General features: G+C 42.6%; 2 protein-coding genes across 2 annotated transcripts in view; both read left to right on the top strand.

The window, feature by feature from the left end:
- LOC117368167 (deleted in malignant brain tumors 1 protein-like) overlaps positions 1–6656 on the top strand; it is a 101740-nt gene extending 95084 nt beyond the window's left edge. The window contains exons 19-20 of the mRNA XM_033961544.1: positions 4044–4157; positions 6456–6656. Of these exons, the coding sequence (XP_033817435.1) occupies positions 4044–4157; positions 6456–6643 (302 nt within the window). The 3' untranslated portion in view covers positions 6644–6656. The remainder of the gene's footprint in view (positions 1–4043; positions 4158–6455) is intronic.
- Positions 6657–14549: 7893 nt separating this feature from the next.
- ATF6 (activating transcription factor 6) overlaps positions 14550–18543 on the top strand; it is a 185037-nt gene continuing 181043 nt past the window's right edge. The window contains exon 1 of the mRNA XM_033960683.1: positions 14550–14947. Coding sequence (XP_033816574.1) covers positions 14875–14947 — 73 coding nt within the window. The 5' untranslated portion in view covers positions 14550–14874. The remainder of the gene's footprint in view (positions 14948–18543) is intronic.

Genomic DNA, 18543 nt, shown 5'->3' with positions numbered 1-18543 from the left:
GTCATCCTGCCGTTGTATCGGGCAATGGTGCGTCCGCACCTGGAGTACTGTGTTCAGTATTGGTCACCGTACCTTAAGAAGGATATGGCAATACTTGAGAGGGTCCAGAGGAGAGCGACACGAATGATTAAGGGCATGGAAAACCTTTCATACACTGAAAGATTGGAGAGGCTGGAGCTCTTCTCCCTGGAAAAGCGGAGACTCAGAGGAGACATGATAGAAACCTACAAGATCATGAAGGGCATAGAGAAAGTAGAAAGAGATAGATTCTTCAAATTTTCAAAACGTAAAAGAACAAGAGGGCATTTGGAAAAATTGGAAGGGGATAGATTCAAAACAAATGCTAGGAAGTTTTTCTTTACTCAGCGGGTGGTGGACACCTGGAATGCGCTTCCAGAGGACGTAATAAGGCAGAGTACGGTACTGGGGTTTAAGAAAGGATTGGACAATTTCCTGTTGGAAAAGGGGATAGAGGGGTATAGATAGAGGATTACTGCACAGGTCCTGGACCTGTTGGGCCGCCGCGTGAGCGGACTGCTGGGCACGATGGACCTCAGGTCTGCTTATGTTCTTATGGAAGATCATTCCAAAGTTGTGAAAATTTAAAAATCAAAGATTGACTAAAAATCTTAACTCCTTTAATTCCTTTCCTGGAAGGAAGGGATAATTTAAATTGTTGGTTGCCTCTTGAAAAAGAGAATCTATAAACATCCCATGATAAAGGAATGAGAGGAGTTAGAATTCCATATAGAATTTGAAAAGCCACACAAACACACTTAAATTGAACTCTGAAATAAATCGGGAGCCAATGAAGACTCTGGAGCAGCGGAGTCATGTGGTCAAATTTACGGTTCCCCAAAATCAATTTTGTAGCAGTATTCTGAATCAACTGCAATCTACACAAGCAGGATTTTGTGATACTGAGGTAGATGACATTACAATAGTCCAGACGGGATAATATAATTGACTGAACTAAAATGGAAAAATGGATTTATGAGAGAAAGCCAGTATGGATTTAGTCAAGGTAAATCTTGCCTCACCAATCTACTACATTTCTTTGACGGGAAGAATGAACATATGGATAAAGGTGAGCTGCTTGATATTATATATTTAGATTTTCATAAGGTATTTGATAAAGTGCCTCATGAAAGACTTCTGAGGAAATGAGAAAGTCATGGGATAGGAGGTAATGTCCTATTATGGATTAAGAACTGGTTGAAAGACAAAAAAAAGAGAGAGTAGGTTTAAATGGTCAATATTCTTAATGGAGAAGGGTAAATAGTGGGGTTCAAAACCAAAAAAAAAGCTGTGAAATCTCTCTATTGAACCAAAGACTTGCAATAAATAAACAGAGATCAAAGGAAGGAAAAGCCTCAGAACCCTGCTAGGGAAAAGCCATTTTCTAACTAGAGAGGGCATGGTTAACGTCATTGGCAAAAAACCTCCTGAGTTACAGCTTATGTTGAATAGTATTTAAATATAGTAGCTGTTAGTGAAAAATCTTGCAGGTAGCAGAAATAAATTAAACAAAAACTTGCCATTAGCAAAGTGAATAAGACAGACGTGCAATGCTAAACTAAACTAAACTAAACCTTAAGTTTATATACCGCGTCATCTCCACAGAAGTGGGGCTCGACACGGTTTACAGGAATTAAAAACAAAGAAAGGAACTCCAATGGAAGGAAGGAGGGCTTGGTAAATAGGAAGGAGAGGGGGGGAGGGAGGGGGAAGTTACATTTTGGCGAAAAGCCATGTTTTTAGATGTTTTCTGAAGTGTTGGAGGGAGGTCGAACTCCGGAGATGGGTAGTAAAGCTGTTCCACAGCTCGGTGATCCTGAAGAGGAGGGATGTTCCAAGCTTTCCTGTATGGGAGATGCCATTTAGAGAAGGGAAGGATAGTTTGAATTTCTGAGTGGATCTGGTGGATGCTGTTAGACTACGTTAGCAAACGCGTTATTCATTGCTGTTAGCGTGAACTTGATCAGTTTTAAAGAACATCCTATGCCAGAACTTATCTGTTGGCTTCTGTTAGCTTCTTCGGCCTGCAGTCCCTGCCCCTTCCGATGATGGCCAAAAGTGTTTTGCTGAAAGGCTGCTTTAGATATAGGGAAGGATTGCATTCAATATTCACCACTAAACTCGTGATCACTGCCCACGCTGCAAAGGGCCTCAATAGTGGCGTTCCCCAGTGGTCCATGCTGGGACTGCAGCTTTTTAACGTTTTATCAATGATCTAGACATGGGAATAACTAGTGAGATAATTAAATTTGCTGATGACACAAAGTTGTTAAATCACATGAGGATTGTGACAAATTGTAAGAGGACCTTGTGAGACTGGAAGACTGGGCATCAAAATAATAATAATAATAACAGTTTATATACCGCAGTACCGTGAAGTTCTTTGCGGTTTACAAAAGATTAAGCAAAGGTACAAATTGATTGACTTTAAGAGGGGTGGAAGGAAGAAAATTAATAGGACAGGAAATCCATTGTTGAGGAGAAAGTGATCAATAGGACAAGTTAATCGCTATTGAGGGGAGAGAGATGTCGGATGCTTTAGGAACAGGTGTGTTTTTAGACGTTTCCTAAATTCCTCATAAGTAGTGGGCGAAAGCAATTGTTCTAGGTCTTTACCCCACGATGCTGCTTGGTGTGAGAGAAGGTGTTCATGATGTTTCATATGAGCAACTGCAAAGTGATGCATATGGGAAAGAAGAACCTGAACTTAAGTTACATGATGCCAGGTTTTATGTTAGGAATCACTGCCCAGGAAAGGGATGTAGGTGTCACGTATTGATAGTCCACCTGGTCATCCTATAGTGACCATGCAGAATTCTATTCTCATCCCCGCTCAAATTCAAGTTCCTTCCAATCTTTCCGCAAACACTTGAAAACTTGGCTCTTTTCAAAAATCTAATCACCTCCCATTCTCTAGTATCCTGTCATAGAAACATAGAAACATAGAAAAGGGCTATAGCCCACCAAGTCTGCCCATTCCAAGTATCCCCCCCCCTGAATTCACTCCCTTAAAGATCCCAAGTGAGTATCCCATTTTCTCTTAAAATCCGCCACGCTGCTGGCCTCAATCACCTGCTGTGGGAATCTGTTCCAATGATCCACCACTCTTTCGGTGAAGAAGTACTTCCTGGAGTCGCCATGAAACTTCTCTCCCCTGATTTTCAGCGGATGCCCTCTGGTGGTCGAAGATCCCATGAGCCAGAAGATATCATCTTCCGACTCGATACGTCCCGTGATGTACTTATACGTTTCAACCATGTCTCCCCGTTCTCTTCTTTCCTCTCCTATATCCTTTCATTGTAGTTCCTTTCCTCTTAACTCTGTAAACCGTGCCGAGCTCTGTGCTTGCGGAGATGGCGCAGTATACAAACCTAAGGTTTAGTTTAGTTTAGTTTAGAACCTCTGTCCAAATTTGTGGATATTTTTCTCCAACAAATAGCTAAACAAGCGGTTTCTTTTGTGAAAGATGCTACCCATATGTTGAACATTTTAGGTGACATGAACAACGTTACTGACCAGGATTGGTTAGTTATGTTGGATATAACCTCTTTATACACGATGATTCCGCTGGATAGAGTTCTGACTATACCGGAGGATATTTTTCAAGCTAAGGTACGGATTCCAATACTTACTCCGGTGTCCTTGTTAACTCTTACTACTCTGGTGTTAAGATGAAACTGTTTCATGTATGAAGATGAATACTTTGTACAAGTAGGCAGGAGAGGGCAGCTGGAGTGCCGGCGGGTGAAGAAAATCACTCGCGGTCTCCTCCGACCGCCTCTTCCTGTAGTAAAGTCAGGCTACACCAATCAGGAGCGGCTTTGACATGCAGCTCCTGATTGGTGTAGCAGACTTTACTACAGGAAGAGGCGGTCGGAGCAGATTGCGAATGAGCGAGTCTGCGATTCGCGAACCGCGAATGAGCGGAGAAAACTTTATACCTTCCTCTTGTGATATGATACAGACATATTGTACTATTGTGCAAGGATCTTTTATTAATAACACCAATGGTGTTCTCTCTACAGGTTACACTACCTTTCTTGTGATTCTAGCTCTGATAGTCTTGATCGCTGCATTGGTGATATTTCTTAACAGGAAGAAACTGCAGAGATGTATACGTAAAGGCAGTGGACCAGCAGGTAAGGGAAATTACACAGGACATGGCTACCAGAGGAAAAACATAGCAGAAATGGAAGCATGGGTTTAGGATTACTAAAGTGTTTCCCCGAAAATAAGCCCTAGCATCATTTTCGAAGGCCTACCCCAAAAATAAGCCCTAGTCCCGAGATTCGCCAGCAACTGTTCAACCCAGCCCCCCACCCCACCCCTGTGCAGCCGAACCCCTGCTGACCCTCCATTCTTCCCTCCCCGCTGACTGCGAGCGAACCCTACCTTCAACCGAAGCAGCGTCGGGCCGGCAGCAGTCTAAACAGGCTTCTTGGCCTTGTCCATCGGGGATTTCATTCTGCCACATTACTGATGATGTCAGAACTCTGCTTTCACACATATGAAGGGGTTCTGAAAAGTTCTCCACCCAACTAACTTCCTAAATTCTGAGCGTTTATTACTATGCCACTGTAGCTGAAAAGAGTGTTATCTTATTTCATTAAGTGCCAGTTTGCAGAAACAAAATTCTGTGTGCCTGGAACAGGCTGCCTGAATCAACATGTCATGCTCCATCCCTAGCAGCGTTCAAATCCAAGTTAAAAGCCCACTTTTTAAAATCTGTTTTCAACTGTCAGATACCAAGACCCACTGTATCATTTCCTCTACTATAATCTCCCCGACCCTGAAATGTCCTGTCTAAATTAGATTGTCGGCTCTTCTGAGCAGGGACTGTGTATTGTTTGTTAAAATGTACAGCGCTGCGACGCCTTTCAATGCTTTGGAAATAATAAATTATTGATTATTGATAAATTCAGATTATTGATTGAACGATAGTCACGTCATCCTCTTCTTGGTTGGACTGAGAACTTTTCAGCACTCCCTCGTACACTTTGGGGCTGATTCTTCAAACGGCATCCTGATTATAGGTGGCAGTAGACATCCTACCGCTATCTCAGCAGCCAATCGGGACCCATGTTTTTGAAACAAAAATCCATGCTGTGAAGAATGCCTACAATATAGGTGTCTAACTCATGCCTATGGAGGCTTCTAGGCATGGCTGGCGTGGGAGTGGTTTCCACTGGAAGTAGCCTTGAGTATCTGTAATCGGCTCTATGCATCTCCTTAGGCATGAGACAGTCACCTTAAATGTAGACCTTCCTCTGGACCAGTGGTCTCAAACTCAAACCTTTTGCAGGGCCACATTTTGGATTTGGAGATACTTGGAGGGCCGCAGAAAAAAGAGTTAATGTCTTATTAAAGAAATGACAATTTTGCTTGAGGTAAAACTCTTTATAGCTTATAAATCTTCCCCCCCTCCCTCCCGCAAAGGCCTGCACGCTCCCCCCTTTTATGCATTCTCTAGCTTCCCTCCTGGCCCCCTGGTCTTAATTTCAGCTAATTACCGCAGCCTGCAGAGAGGATCACCAGTTCTGTAGCGTTCCTTGCAGGCTGCCATTGGCCTCCGCAGCATGTTCCCTCTGCTGCGGTCCTGCTAATCCTCTGACGTCAGGGGCAGGATCGTGGCAGAGGGAACGTGCTGCTGAGGATGACAGCAGCCTGCAAGGATCGCTACAGCACTGGCGATCCTCTCTGCAGGCTGCGGTAATTATCTGAAGGTAAGAGCGGGAGGCCAGGGGGGGAAGCTGGAGGACGCTGCAAAGAGTGGGCAGCACTAGTACAGACCGTGGACCGCAAAATAGTACTTGGCGGGCCGCATGTGGCCACCAGGCTGCGAGTTTGAGACCACTGCTCTAAATTATGCCTAGTTAGGCACCTAGATTAATGCACCTAGCCAGTCTGGGCACCTGACTTAATTGCTTTAATGTCTTGATCGGCACTGATAATTAAAAATGAATGCCTCATAATTGACTTAAACTGCACTTAATTGGACGGTAGGCATATTACAGAAAAGTAGGTAGGTCATGGGCGTGTTTTCCATAGGTGCGCTCATGTCGGCCAAGAAATCCCTGGCCTAAGTACACCAGGTGCCGGTCGGCGCAATTCTATAAAGTGCGTCTAACTTTTATTTAAATCATGCTTAAGCACCGCACTACTCAGCGCCTTAGGGCTCCTTTTACGAAGGAGCACTAGGGGCTTAACACGCGGAATAGCGGGCCTTAAATTGTTGCGTGTGCTCGCCGCTACGGCCTCCTTTTGAGCAGGCAGTAGATTTTTGGCTGGCACGCGCTAATCCGGTGCGTGCGATAAAACCGCTAGCGCACCTTCGTAAAAGGAGCCCTGAGTTTTAGGTGGCATTTATGGAATCGGGCTGTTGATGACCACACAGTCAATATTTTTCCGTCTTAAGTCGACGTTCTCTTCATTTTCAGACTATACGAATCTACAGGATATGGACAATGGTGACGGCAATAAAAGAGCTGCAAAAGCCGCAGATGTAAAGGGTTTCCCAGCAGAGGGAGAAGAGGAAGCCTCGAGCCAAGATAACGCTGTCGCTGCTACATATGTTGTGAATGAGGACAGTGCAACGATCGATCATGAGAAGCTTCTCCGTGATTAACCCCCCCCCCCCCCCAAATAATCTAGTCCATGCTTAGGAATGAAGGATGATATGAAACCTGACCGGTATGGGGCCCATGAGAAGTGGAAATGTCCACCCCTGCTCTAAAAACACTCCCCCCCCCAAAAAAAAATAAATAAATAAAGAGAATATCCTTTCTTAGAAATATTTAGAAACTCTTTAAGATCATTGTATAATACTAATTAAGTCAGACTGATCATTATGGTACCTGTACCTTTACAGAGGTCCACCTGTTTACTGTGCCTCTTGAAAAAGCACAGTAAAACCTTGGATTGCAAGTAACTTGGTTTGCAAGACAAGCAAAACATTTGATTAAATTTTTACTTGATATACAAGCAATGTCTTGCAATACAACTAAATACAATATACAAACATCACAACTGAGCCGATGGTTCTTCTCTCTCTGACGCTGCGAGAGTGTAGTGACTGTTCTAAACGAGCGAAGTCTTGCAATACAAGTACGTATAGCATTTTGTATTAAAGTTTTTGGGTTGTGGAACAAATCGTCTCAGTTTCCATTATTGGGGAAATTCGCTTTGATATACGAGTGCTTTGGATTACAAGCATGCTTCTGGAACAAATTATGCTCGCAAACCAAGGTTTTACTGCATCTTGGAAAAATATATTAACTGTGGGTATACACATCTATGTCTGGTAGGGGAAAGAAAGGGAATGGATTTTGCTATCTATGGCTACAGATTGTGATAACTGTATTGCTTTGTCTTCACTCTTCAGTGGTGTCTTAATGTAGAGAAACCAAACTTGGCAAATATTTATAGAGGAGAAACAGAGACATGCCCAAATCTTTTGCACCAGAACTGCACCATCTGTAAGGGGAGGGAAAAGCTGACAGTGAGACAAGAGAGCATAAATTAGAATATAGGTGTCCAACGTGTTGCTCAGAAAGCAAAAGCTGCATGCCTGCATTTGTTTTGTAAGTGTAGGTTGTGGCCTAACCGAGACTTCTAGGAAAAAACCCTGTTTTTAAAAATGCAATTAGCAAGCACACATGGATTTGTAATTTGAAATTATTTTGACAAAGTAAACTTTGGAAGAATTCAAGGAAGCTGCAGGTATTCAAACTCAAATTTAACAGTGTCATTGTAGAGATGGCAAATAGAGAATGCACTCATATCCCATATAGGCTAGGCCAACCGTCCAATTTTTGACTGAAGGCCAGTTGCAAATGGTAACCGGATGCTCTAGTCCAGTCAAGCATGCCTTCTTCATGACTGGGCCAACGAGGGCCTGAATTTTAGTTCCTGACGCAGGCGAGTGCAGAGGTGGAGACAATGTTGTCATTCTCTTTTTGCAGCCTGGTCTTCTAACTGTCCCTTGCTCCGTATCCAGCTGGGGTGTGCTCTCAGAGTTGTACTAAGGCCTTGCAACTTCAGGGGCGTGGGGGTGCAGCGACTTTGCTGCCACAACTCCAGTCTAGTTCGTTCAGGGCAAGAAAGCATGCAAAATCCCTTATTTTGTGCTAAATGCATTTGATTTTGTCATTTTCAGTCTTCGCTTGTTTCAAGCTAGGTGTAGCTATTGCTTTACCAGATCATGTTCGGCAGAAATCCTGCAATTTTGGGAGGCAACCCTCCAAGGGATACCATATTGTGCGGTTGCCAGAACACAGCTTCCCCCATTCTTTTTGCAGGCTAGACTTGGAGTACCATCGGATCATATCCAAGCATAGGTGAAGAGCAATTATTTTATCAGTTCAAAACTGTTGAGAGTCCCGTCAAAAGAGGCAAACAATTGTAAGAAAACAAACCAAAAGTAAGCCGCCACCAACTATGCTACAATTATATTATTTATTAAATTAAGCATAGAATAATCATAAAATACATTAAAACCCAACATGGCCATGTTTTGGCTCCATTCCTGCTTAAGGTGTTAAATGTGAGATAATTTTATAAGAACAAAAATAAAAAACATGTCAATAAGGCCTCTTCTAATTTTATTGTTATAGAACCAAAAGGCATATTGCGGTATATAAATAAAAACATATGTTATTTTCAAAGCATAAGAAACATAGAAACATGATAGCGGATAAAAGTAAAATCAAGGAAAATTTTTGTTGTTCACCTGCAATTATATCACTTTCTTTCCAGAGATAAATTAAAAAAAAAAAAAAGATTTTACATCGATACGTGAACATTTCTGAAGAAAGAACGGAATATTTCATGAGGTGTCTGAATTTTTTCACGACTGAATCTTCATCGCTCACGCGATTGGCAGCCCAGACCTGCCAGCGTGCACTTTTGACGCACACGCATGAGATGCGCTTTTAACATATTACCGTAATATTGGTAATTTTGGAGCATTAAAGGTCAGCACTTCATTCCATGTTTCACCAGGCCCAGAGTGCTTATTTTAATATTATTGACTTTATACTACATTTACATAGTATTTTTGGAGGATGCTATGAAGCACAAAAAAGACTGTGCAGAGCTATTATGTGCATGGGAAGATAAATACTTTGACACTAAACTGTTTATAACTCAGGGGTCTCAAAGTCCCTCCTTGAGGGCTGAAATCCAGTCGGGTTTTCAGGATTTCCCCAATTAATATGCATTGAAAGCAGTGCATGCACGTAGATCTCATGCATATTCATTGGGGAAGTCCTGAAAACCTGACTGGATTCGGCACTCAAGGAGGGACTTTGACACCCCTGCCCTGCACTCTGCCCTACACTCTGGCGCGGGGACAGAAATCCCACCCATCCCCACCCGTCCCCGCCAGGATCCTCTCCATCCCCACCCGTCCCCGCCAGGATCCTCTCCGTCCCCACCCATCCCCGTCAGGATCCTCTCCATCCCCACCCGTCCCCGTCAGGATCCTCTCCGTCCCCACCCATTCCCGCAAGGAATTATCTCCATCCCCACCTGTCCCCATATAAAGCAGCAATTACTTCTGACAGGATCATCAATTCCACAGTTTCTTTTGTGTTTACGCTGCTGTTTTCCTTGTGGAATCTCTGGTGGAACCCTTTTTTTGTTTTCTGTTTAGGTAATTAACTTATAAACCCCCTCTTTTACTAAGGCTGACGTGTCCATTATATTATATGGACGAACCCTGCTTCCAAAGCCTTCCATCCCCGTGGGAGTCCCGTTGACTAGAGGGGGGTCCCAGTGGGAGTCCCGTGGGCCAGAGGGGGATCCCCGTGGGAGTCCTGTGGGTTAGGGGGATTCCCGCGGGACCCCCACGTTTCCCGTTCCCGTGCAGACCTCTACTACTGACTACTGAGTGGAATCTTCCCACTGAATAGGCACTCCTGCTGGCTTGTGCCTGACAAGAGTGCTGTAGTGGGCCAACACGTCTATAGTGTTCCCTGCCTTCTCATGTTTCTCTAGCCCATTTGTCTCCATTTCCCCCTTCAGCTACACGTGTTGCCATTAAGAGATCTATCTGTTTGCATACCCTGTTACCCATGAGCTTAAATTGTTCATGTCTGTATTTTTTAAGTGAAAGCGCTAAATGTTCTCATTACCTTTGATGTGTAATGTCATAGTAGTCACGGCTGTCTGTATTCTTGGAAACAGTTGTCATCTTGATGTACCATCTCATTGCTGTTGATAACCTGTTTTTCACAATACGACCTCGTTTGGATTAATAAACATTCTTATGTCCCTTCTGTCACATGTCCTTTTTTTGTTATATGTATTTGGGCATCTATTTCTTCCTATATCTTCTTATAATGGTTAATACTTGTTTCTTAATATTAGTATTTTTTTAAACCAATCATAGCATCATTCATATTCAACTGATAACATTTATACTTGAAGTTGACATTGAACTGGGGATAAAGAAATCTCAAGTGCTCGCAGCAGTTTGATTTTAAGAACTATTCTTAGTCAAATCTGCCTATTGCAGGCTATCACTGGTTTCAACAATGCCCCCTATGGACTAGTAGTACTTATATTTCACTTTTTTTTAAGATAAATATTAAACTGTACTTAGCTTGTATAAGCCCAATTGTTCATTATTCCAGTTGAAATAGCTAGAAATCTACTATCCCGAATTGTATGATTATCTCAAGTTCATTGTCAACTTCAAGTACAAATGTTATCCGTTGAATATGAATGATACTAAGATTGGTTTAAAAAAGTACTAATATTAAGAAACAAGTACCGGTATTAACCATTATAAGAAGATTTAAGAAGAAATAGATGTGTTGATCAATTCATCTAAAAAGGAAACCATTCCTCAATTTCCTCATTGTTATGCTAAGGGAAATTTGTCATTGACATTGTGAGAGTATGGGTTATAATATGTATCTGGGCGACAGCTGTTTGCACATTGTGGAAGGCCCCACGCATGATCCTTTTGGCTGCATGGCCATGGTCCCTGATGGCTACTGCTCTTCCTCTTTCATCACTATGTTGTTTCAGTGACCTGCTCTGTAGTCTCAGGTCATCGGTGAAACATGACTGGATTAAAATGGTCAAGAATTTTGAAACTCCAAGTTTTTATTAATAATAATACGAGTAGTCATTTTTATTTTCTCTTTTCGTTGTTAAGTATATAATAATAATAATAATGCTTCCAGATGATGCGAGACTACATCATTGGGGCTGATTCATGAAAGCGACTTACAATATAATCGCAAATCTCGAAAAACTACTCACTTCTAAATCTTCTGTGGTCATCTTTGTACAGTATGACTTCATTATAAATACGTGTTAAGTGTGATTTATATATTGCTTTTTATGACTTTATAGGAATGAAAAGATGAAAATTTGGCATTCTCACATTTTAAATGAAGGTATTGGCGGGATAGAAAACACTAATGTAAATTGCAAAATTTGACTATCCTGGTCACAAATGCAAAGTTTTATGGAAATAGACATTTTTCTATATTTTCAAGACATGAGCAATTAGGAAATTACACTTACTGCCCAGTAAAAAAAAAAATCATGTTACATAGTGTTATTCTAATTAGAATCAATTACATGTTATGCATGGAAATATAGAGAAATAAAACAAAACCATAAAGGAAATAAGGTGATACCTTTTTTTAAATTGGACTAAATTCATTTTATGATTAGCTTTTGAAGGTATCCCTTCTTCAGAAAGATCTGAGAGGACATCTATCATTAATATCGTTATTTAAACATTAACATTAGGCTTGTTGTCATTGTCACTCTCAGCCCATGGTGATTTTGGACTTCTTTAAATATCCTGGATTACTGAATGCACATTATGCAGCCCATTTCAACAACACTAAAAAAAAAGTTTTTTTTGTTCTTCATCAGTTGTGCTCAATGAAGTTTATTGCAGATGAAACCATACTGCATTCTTTGCTCTATGCCTCTCTAATATCACAATTGGATTATGGTAACAAAGTCTACACAGGTATACCATGAAAATACGAGGGTCCTTCAAAAGGTTTCTGCACTTATATATTTTCATGGGAGAAAGTGTGAGAGGGTGTGTTAATAGGACGCTGGGAAAAATGTATCACAAAATAGGGAGATTATATGGAAATGTGATGTCATTTGCATTTGAGATATTTAATAAATAATATTTACAAAAAATAAAAGCGCGGAAACTTTTTGAAGATCCCTTGTATTTCCATGATATGCCTGTGTAGACTTTGTTCCCATAATCCAACTGTGATTTTAGAGAGGCATAGAGCAAAGCAAACTGAAAACCCACCTTTTTGATATAGCCTTCAATCCATAACCCACCAACATAGCCAGCAGATTAACCATTCCCCTTAACTGTATCTGACATCCTGTTTGTCTATTTAGATTGTAAGCTCTTTCGAGCAGGGACTGTTTTCTTACTCTTTGTGACTCTGTAGAGTGCTGCGTATGTCTGGTCGTGCTATACTGTATAATCTCATTATAACGGACTCGCGTATAACAGAACCTCATCTATAGCGGACGAGGTCTGCTGGTCCCGGCCATGCGCCTTTATAAACATACGGAAAATCATCGCATACAGTGGACTCGCATATAACGGACTTTTGGATATAACGGACAACCAATTTGATCCCCCGAGCCACTTTTAGCTGTAGCTTTGTTTGGCTATAATGGATATACATGCTCCGCCTACAAGGTGTGTGGCATGCCGGTGATATAGTATCAACAGATTAAAAATAAGAGACAATAATTCAAAAATAGGATACTCAAGCAAAAAATTCAGTTATAAAGAGAATCGATTTATACAGCATATACAGATATAGTATCAAAATGCAGCCCAGAAGAAAATGACAGAGTACTTTTCTTTCCAGTACAGTACGACATAATGCTTTAGATCAGTGGTTCCCAACTCTGTCCTGTCTCAGGCCAACCGGGTTTTCAGGTTAGCCCTAATGAATATGCATGGAGCAGATTTGCATGCCTGTCACTTCCATTATATGCAAATCTATCTCATGCATATTCATTAGGGCTAGCCTGAAAACCTGATTGGCCTAGCGGTCCTCCAGGATAGGGTTGGGAACCACTGCTTTAGAACATCTTTTAGGGTTCTGGTTTTGCAGTCATTTGGTGCCACATCAATGTTTTGCTGAGTTTTTTGTTATTGATGTTGCAGATATGTTTGTGCAGTGACTGTTGTTCATTGATTGTAGGTTGTTTCAAGTTGACCTAAATAAAGTTTAAAAAAAAAAATGCAACTCTGGATATAATGGACTGTTTTTCCAGGTCCCTTGAAGTCCGTTATAACAGATTATACCAGTGGTCTCAAACTGCCGCCAGGTACTATTTTGAGGCCCTCAGTATGTTTATTATAATCACAAAAGTAATATAAAACAGTTTCTTGATCATATGTCTCTTTAGCTATAAATGACAATATTATTATTATTAAGACTTAGCCAAAAGGAAAGATTTATAAACTATAAAGAGTTTTACCTCATGCAAAACTGTCATCTAATATAATAAAACGCTAGGCCGCGCATGCGCACTTCCTATGTGTGCGCCGGTTTTCCGTGAGCTGTAGCGACCCATAGGAAGTGCGCATGCACGGCTTATGGTCTGGCCTGCTCCCTGTTGAAAGACGCAGCGGTGGCTACTCTGTAAGTTGGCCGTCCCCGCCGCCGTCGTTCCCTTGCGCACCGTACTCTCTCCGCTCTCTCTCTTCCTCCCTCCCACCCCCGACGCGGATGTCGACCGCGGCGGCCCGAGTCGGATGTCGGCAGCGGTGGCTGCTGGCCTCGGCAGCCAAACCCGGAAAGCATTTTAACATGGAGTTCAGGAGGAAGGTATGGGGGGGGGGGAGGAAAATACTGCACAGGGAAGTGGGGTGGGAGGGAAATGCTGCAACACACGGAAATGGAGGGGCAGAAAAGGGGTTGATGGACAGGGGAAGAGGTGCTGATGAACAGGGAGGGGGGTCAGAAAAATGAAGACAGGCCTACTGCTGGACAGATGATGGACAGGGGGAGGTAAAACAAAGGGAGAAGGGCTTCTGCTGGATAAGGTGAGGAGTGATGGGGTGGTGGAGGACACAGGGGAGGTAAAAGGAAGGGAGAATGGACAGGGGGAGCAGGCAAGGGGTGGTAGTGGACAGCCAAGGAAAAAGAAAGACAGAAATATAGAAAGCGGCTAAGGAGAGAGAAAAAAAAAATAAAGACAGACACACACACATATTCTAGCACCTGTTAATGTAATGGGCTATAAGACTAGTTTCTTTAATAAGACATTAACTATTTTTTTTGAGGCCCTCCAAGGACCTACAAATCCAAAATGTGGCCTTGCAAAGGGTTTGAGTTGGAGACCACTGGATTATACTGTAGAAATAATTAGTAGTAGTTGTAGTGGTTGTAAAAGATGGCCTCTAAAAGTCAGTTTGTGGGGGTGGAGCGTAGGGGTCAGCGCCGCAGTCTATCTAGGGTCGCTCTGTGAGTGACGTAGACTAAGTGATGGCGCAGTGAGATTCGCTCACGCCTCTTTGGAGCGCAGTGTTTCCATAAGGCGCCATGGCGTATCAGGAAGATGTAAAATTGGCTGTGACGCCTGGTGTGTGGGGGGAAATCTATTTTATCGCATAACCAGCCAGCTTGGCTAAACACAGAGCGTTTGACTGCTCAAGCGTTCCTTTTCGTTGGGGAATTCCGGGGAGGCCGTCGTTTCGCCTCGGTGGTTTGAGCCGCGCCGGCCACCGTCCTACGCGAGTGACGTTGATAGTGGTGACGCGTTTCACGGACTGGGCCCGAGGGGCTTCCGGGTTGTTGCGTCAGGCTCGGGGAGCCCGTTCCAGCGGGAGCTATGGACGCGCGAGGAGCGGGGCTCTCGGCGGGAGACGGCGGGGCCGTGTCCGAGGAGCTCCAGGATCCGTGGGGTAAGTGAAAGGCCGGAAGTCGGAGGTCAAAGTCTGCGGAGGAGGAGGACGGGGAATGCTTTGACCGTTTGGCTCGCGCAGTGAATGACGTGGGCTACAGGCTACGTCACCAATTAGGTTACATAGGACTATGCCAGTGGTCTCCAACCCAAACCCTTTGCAGGGCCACATTTTGGATTGGTCGGTACTTGGAGGGCCTTAGAAAAAAATAGTTAATATCTTATTAAAGAAATGTTTATTTTGCATGAGTAAAACTCTTTCTAGTTTATAAATCTTTCCTTTTGGCTAAGTCTTAATAATAATATTGTCATTTATAGTTAAAGAGACATATGATCAAGAAACTGTTTTATTTTACTTTTGTGATTATGATAAACATATGCAGGGCCTCAAAATAGGACCTGGTGGACCGTATGTGGCCCCCGGGCCGCAAGTTTGAGACCACAGAGTAAAGGGGAAGGGTTGGAGGGCAGAGGGGAGAACAGGACTATCAAGCCATTGTGACATCACTGATGAGGCTGGCTCTTATTGGTGGAATGAGGCATTATGACATCACAAGCTCGGCTCTGCTTCCCAAAGACAAACAGGATGTCATGGTTACAGTTAAGCCAGTGGTCTCCAACTCAAACCCTCTGCAGGGCCACATTTTGGATTGGTCGGTACTTGGAGGGCCTTAGAAAAAAATAGTTAATGTCTTATTAAAGAAATGACAATTTTGCATGAGGTAAAATCTCTTTATAGTTTATAAATCTTTCCTTTTACCTAAGTCTTAATAATAATATTGTCATTTATAGCTAAAGAGACGTATGATCAAGAAACAGTTTTATTTTACTTTTGTGATTATGATAAACATACCCAGGGCCTCAAAATAGTACCTGGCGGGGCGTGAGTTTGAGACCACTGGACTATGTGCAAGCCACACTTTTGAGACCAGGCTTGTCAATTCGAAAAGTCTATTATTTAGTCTCTCTTAGTAACTTTGCTCTATACTTCCAGTACAAGACTCAGCATTTTAAAAAATGTTGTTGGGTTTTTTGTATTTTTTTTAGCAGTCAAATTTTTATTCACACAATTCAGTTCTTTCTCTTCAATATCGGTGCCCTTGAACTGTCAACCACTATCTTTTACCTCTGGTTAAGTTCATTCAATTTGTACCATCTTTTAATCTTTGGAAACTGCATAGAACTTCACGGTCCTGCAATATATAAAAAAAAACCTGTTGTTATTATTATTATGTGTATGACAAACAGCTAGTTATTCTAATGCTGCTGAGTCGTTGCTCAGAAAACATTATGGCAACTAAATCGGTGGTTCCCAACCCTGTCCTGGAGGACCACTAGGCCAATCGAGTTTTCAGGCTAGCCCTAATGAATATGCATGAGAGAGATTTGCATATAATGGAAGTGAGAGGCATGCAAATCTGTGCCATGCATATTCATTAGGGCTAGCCTGAAATCCAGTTGGGTTTTCAGGATTTCCCCAATGAATATGCATGAGATCTATGTGCATGCACTGCTTTCAATGCATATTCATTGGGGAAATCCTGAAAATCCTACTGGATTGCGGCCCTCAAGGAGGGACTTTGAGATCCCTGGAGGATCTTCTGGAGGATCTCTCTTCTATTTCTAATCTGCAAATATTCTCTGAAGCTCTTCGGGAAATGTACTGTTCCCATTCTCTGCTTGAAGCTTGTTTATCTGCCTGGACCAATGCTCCTTCCTGCGGCAGCGGTGGGCACGTGGTGGGCTCAGGCCCTGCACGGGGCCATGCCTGCTGCAGTGAGCGTAGGACTTGGCCGTGCAGTGGGATGATCCTGCGGCGGGGAGAGCACACGGGCATTGTTCTCCTGGTCGCGGATTGTGTGCCGCAGGTCCCAGTTCTCCTGCAGCAGCACCATCATCCGGCGCAGCTTGGTGTTCTCCCGCAGCAGCCCCTTGTACTCTCTCCTCAGGTCTGCGTCACATTTCTGGTAGACGGGCTCCATGGGGGCCCCGAGGGGCCAGCTCCACGTGACCTCTGCGTCCTGCGTCAAGGTTAATGCATCTAAAAGCATATTTAAAAAAAAAAATATGGCTCTCCTGAATTGAATAATGGAATAGGACTGCCATCTGCCTTAATTTGTATTAATTTGTACTGATTTGTGTTGATTTGGGTTTATTTATTTCATATAACAGTTTTACTTTGTCTTCTACTAAACCTCGCTAACGTTTTTAGCGCAGGGAGCTGTGCTGCTTCCGATGCTCATTGAGTTCCTATGAACGTCGGGAGCCACGCGGGCCATTCAGCGTGGTTTAGTAGAAGAGGGGATTAGTGGATATGTGTTAGAAATGTTAATTTCTTTGATGCTGTCAAGCTCTCCCAGTGACGGATCTGTGACGTGTGCTATGCCGGGAGTTGTATTAAGACCTGCACTAAAATATGATTGTTTGCTATCAGGCCGCTTCAGAGACTTTTCTATCTCTTGAATTTGTTTTATTTTATTTTTAATTTTTTATCTACTTTCATTATTTCTATTTCTTTGATTTTTGATCTTGGAAATATATTATATGTTGTTGTTACATATTTTTAGTTTATCAGGTACTTTAGCCAGATTGTGAGCCTTCGGGACAGGTAGGGTCGTTTATCTCAAGGACCTAATTTCGTTTTAGTTTGATACATTGTAAACGGCTTAGGTCAGTAAAATGCAGGAGCGGTATATCAAATCTTAAATAAACATAAACATTTTGAAGGAGGTTTGCCCTATTTAAACCTCAGACATTTAGGGCTCCTTTTACTAAGGTGCACTAGCGGTTTAGCACACACACAAGATTAGCGCGCGCTAGCAAAAATATTACCGCCTGCTTAAAAGGAGGTGGTAGAGGCTAGCGTGCACGACAATTTAGCACGCACTATTCCGTTCGTTAAGGCCCTAACGCACCTTTGTAAAAGGAGCCCTTAGTTTGGTGGGCTCATGACTGCTGCGGTGAGAGTGAACACCATGGTGAAATCAAAAGAGCTGTCTGAGGCCTTCAGAAAGAAGATTGTAGCAGCTTATAAGTCTGGTAAGGGATTTAAAAAGATATGGAAAGAATTTGACATTAGCCATTCCACGGTCCGGAAAATAGTGTACAAGTGGAGGACTTTTCAAACAACTGTCAACATGCCCAGGTCTGGCCATCCAAGCAAGTTGACCCCCCAAAAGCAGGCTACAAGATGCTAAAAGAAGTCTCCAAAAACCCTAAAATGTCATCACGATGCCATTCAGCTTATGCGGAAGCTTGCAGCATTTTTGGAACCACGGTGAGCAAGCAGACTTTTGACAGTGTTCCTTTTTTAAATTTATTATTACCTGTATTCTGGCGCCATCTATTGGGCTTCATTCTTACACCCTTGAGGAAGGCTTTTATAGCCGAAACACGGACCGTGTTGGGGTGCAGCACAAAAGGATTGAAAGAATCTTTGTTACGCCTGCATAATTTTGTGTATATGTCGAATATGTACCAGTTATTTATATACATAATTTCAATAAATTGATTGTCCCTGAAGTTGGTTGACCATGTCCCTTCCCCATTCCTTTTTTCTGGTGTACATTTTCACACGTGAAGTTGTGTATTTCCTTT

The sequence above is a fragment of the Geotrypetes seraphini genome, chromosome 10 (genome assembly GCF_902459505.1).
Source record: "Geotrypetes seraphini chromosome 10, aGeoSer1.1, whole genome shotgun sequence".
Classification (NCBI taxonomy): Eukaryota; Metazoa; Chordata; class Amphibia; order Gymnophiona; family Dermophiidae; genus Geotrypetes; species Geotrypetes seraphini.
Note: the sequence above shows the minus strand (reverse complement) of the source record. Positions and strands in the feature narration are given on the sequence as shown.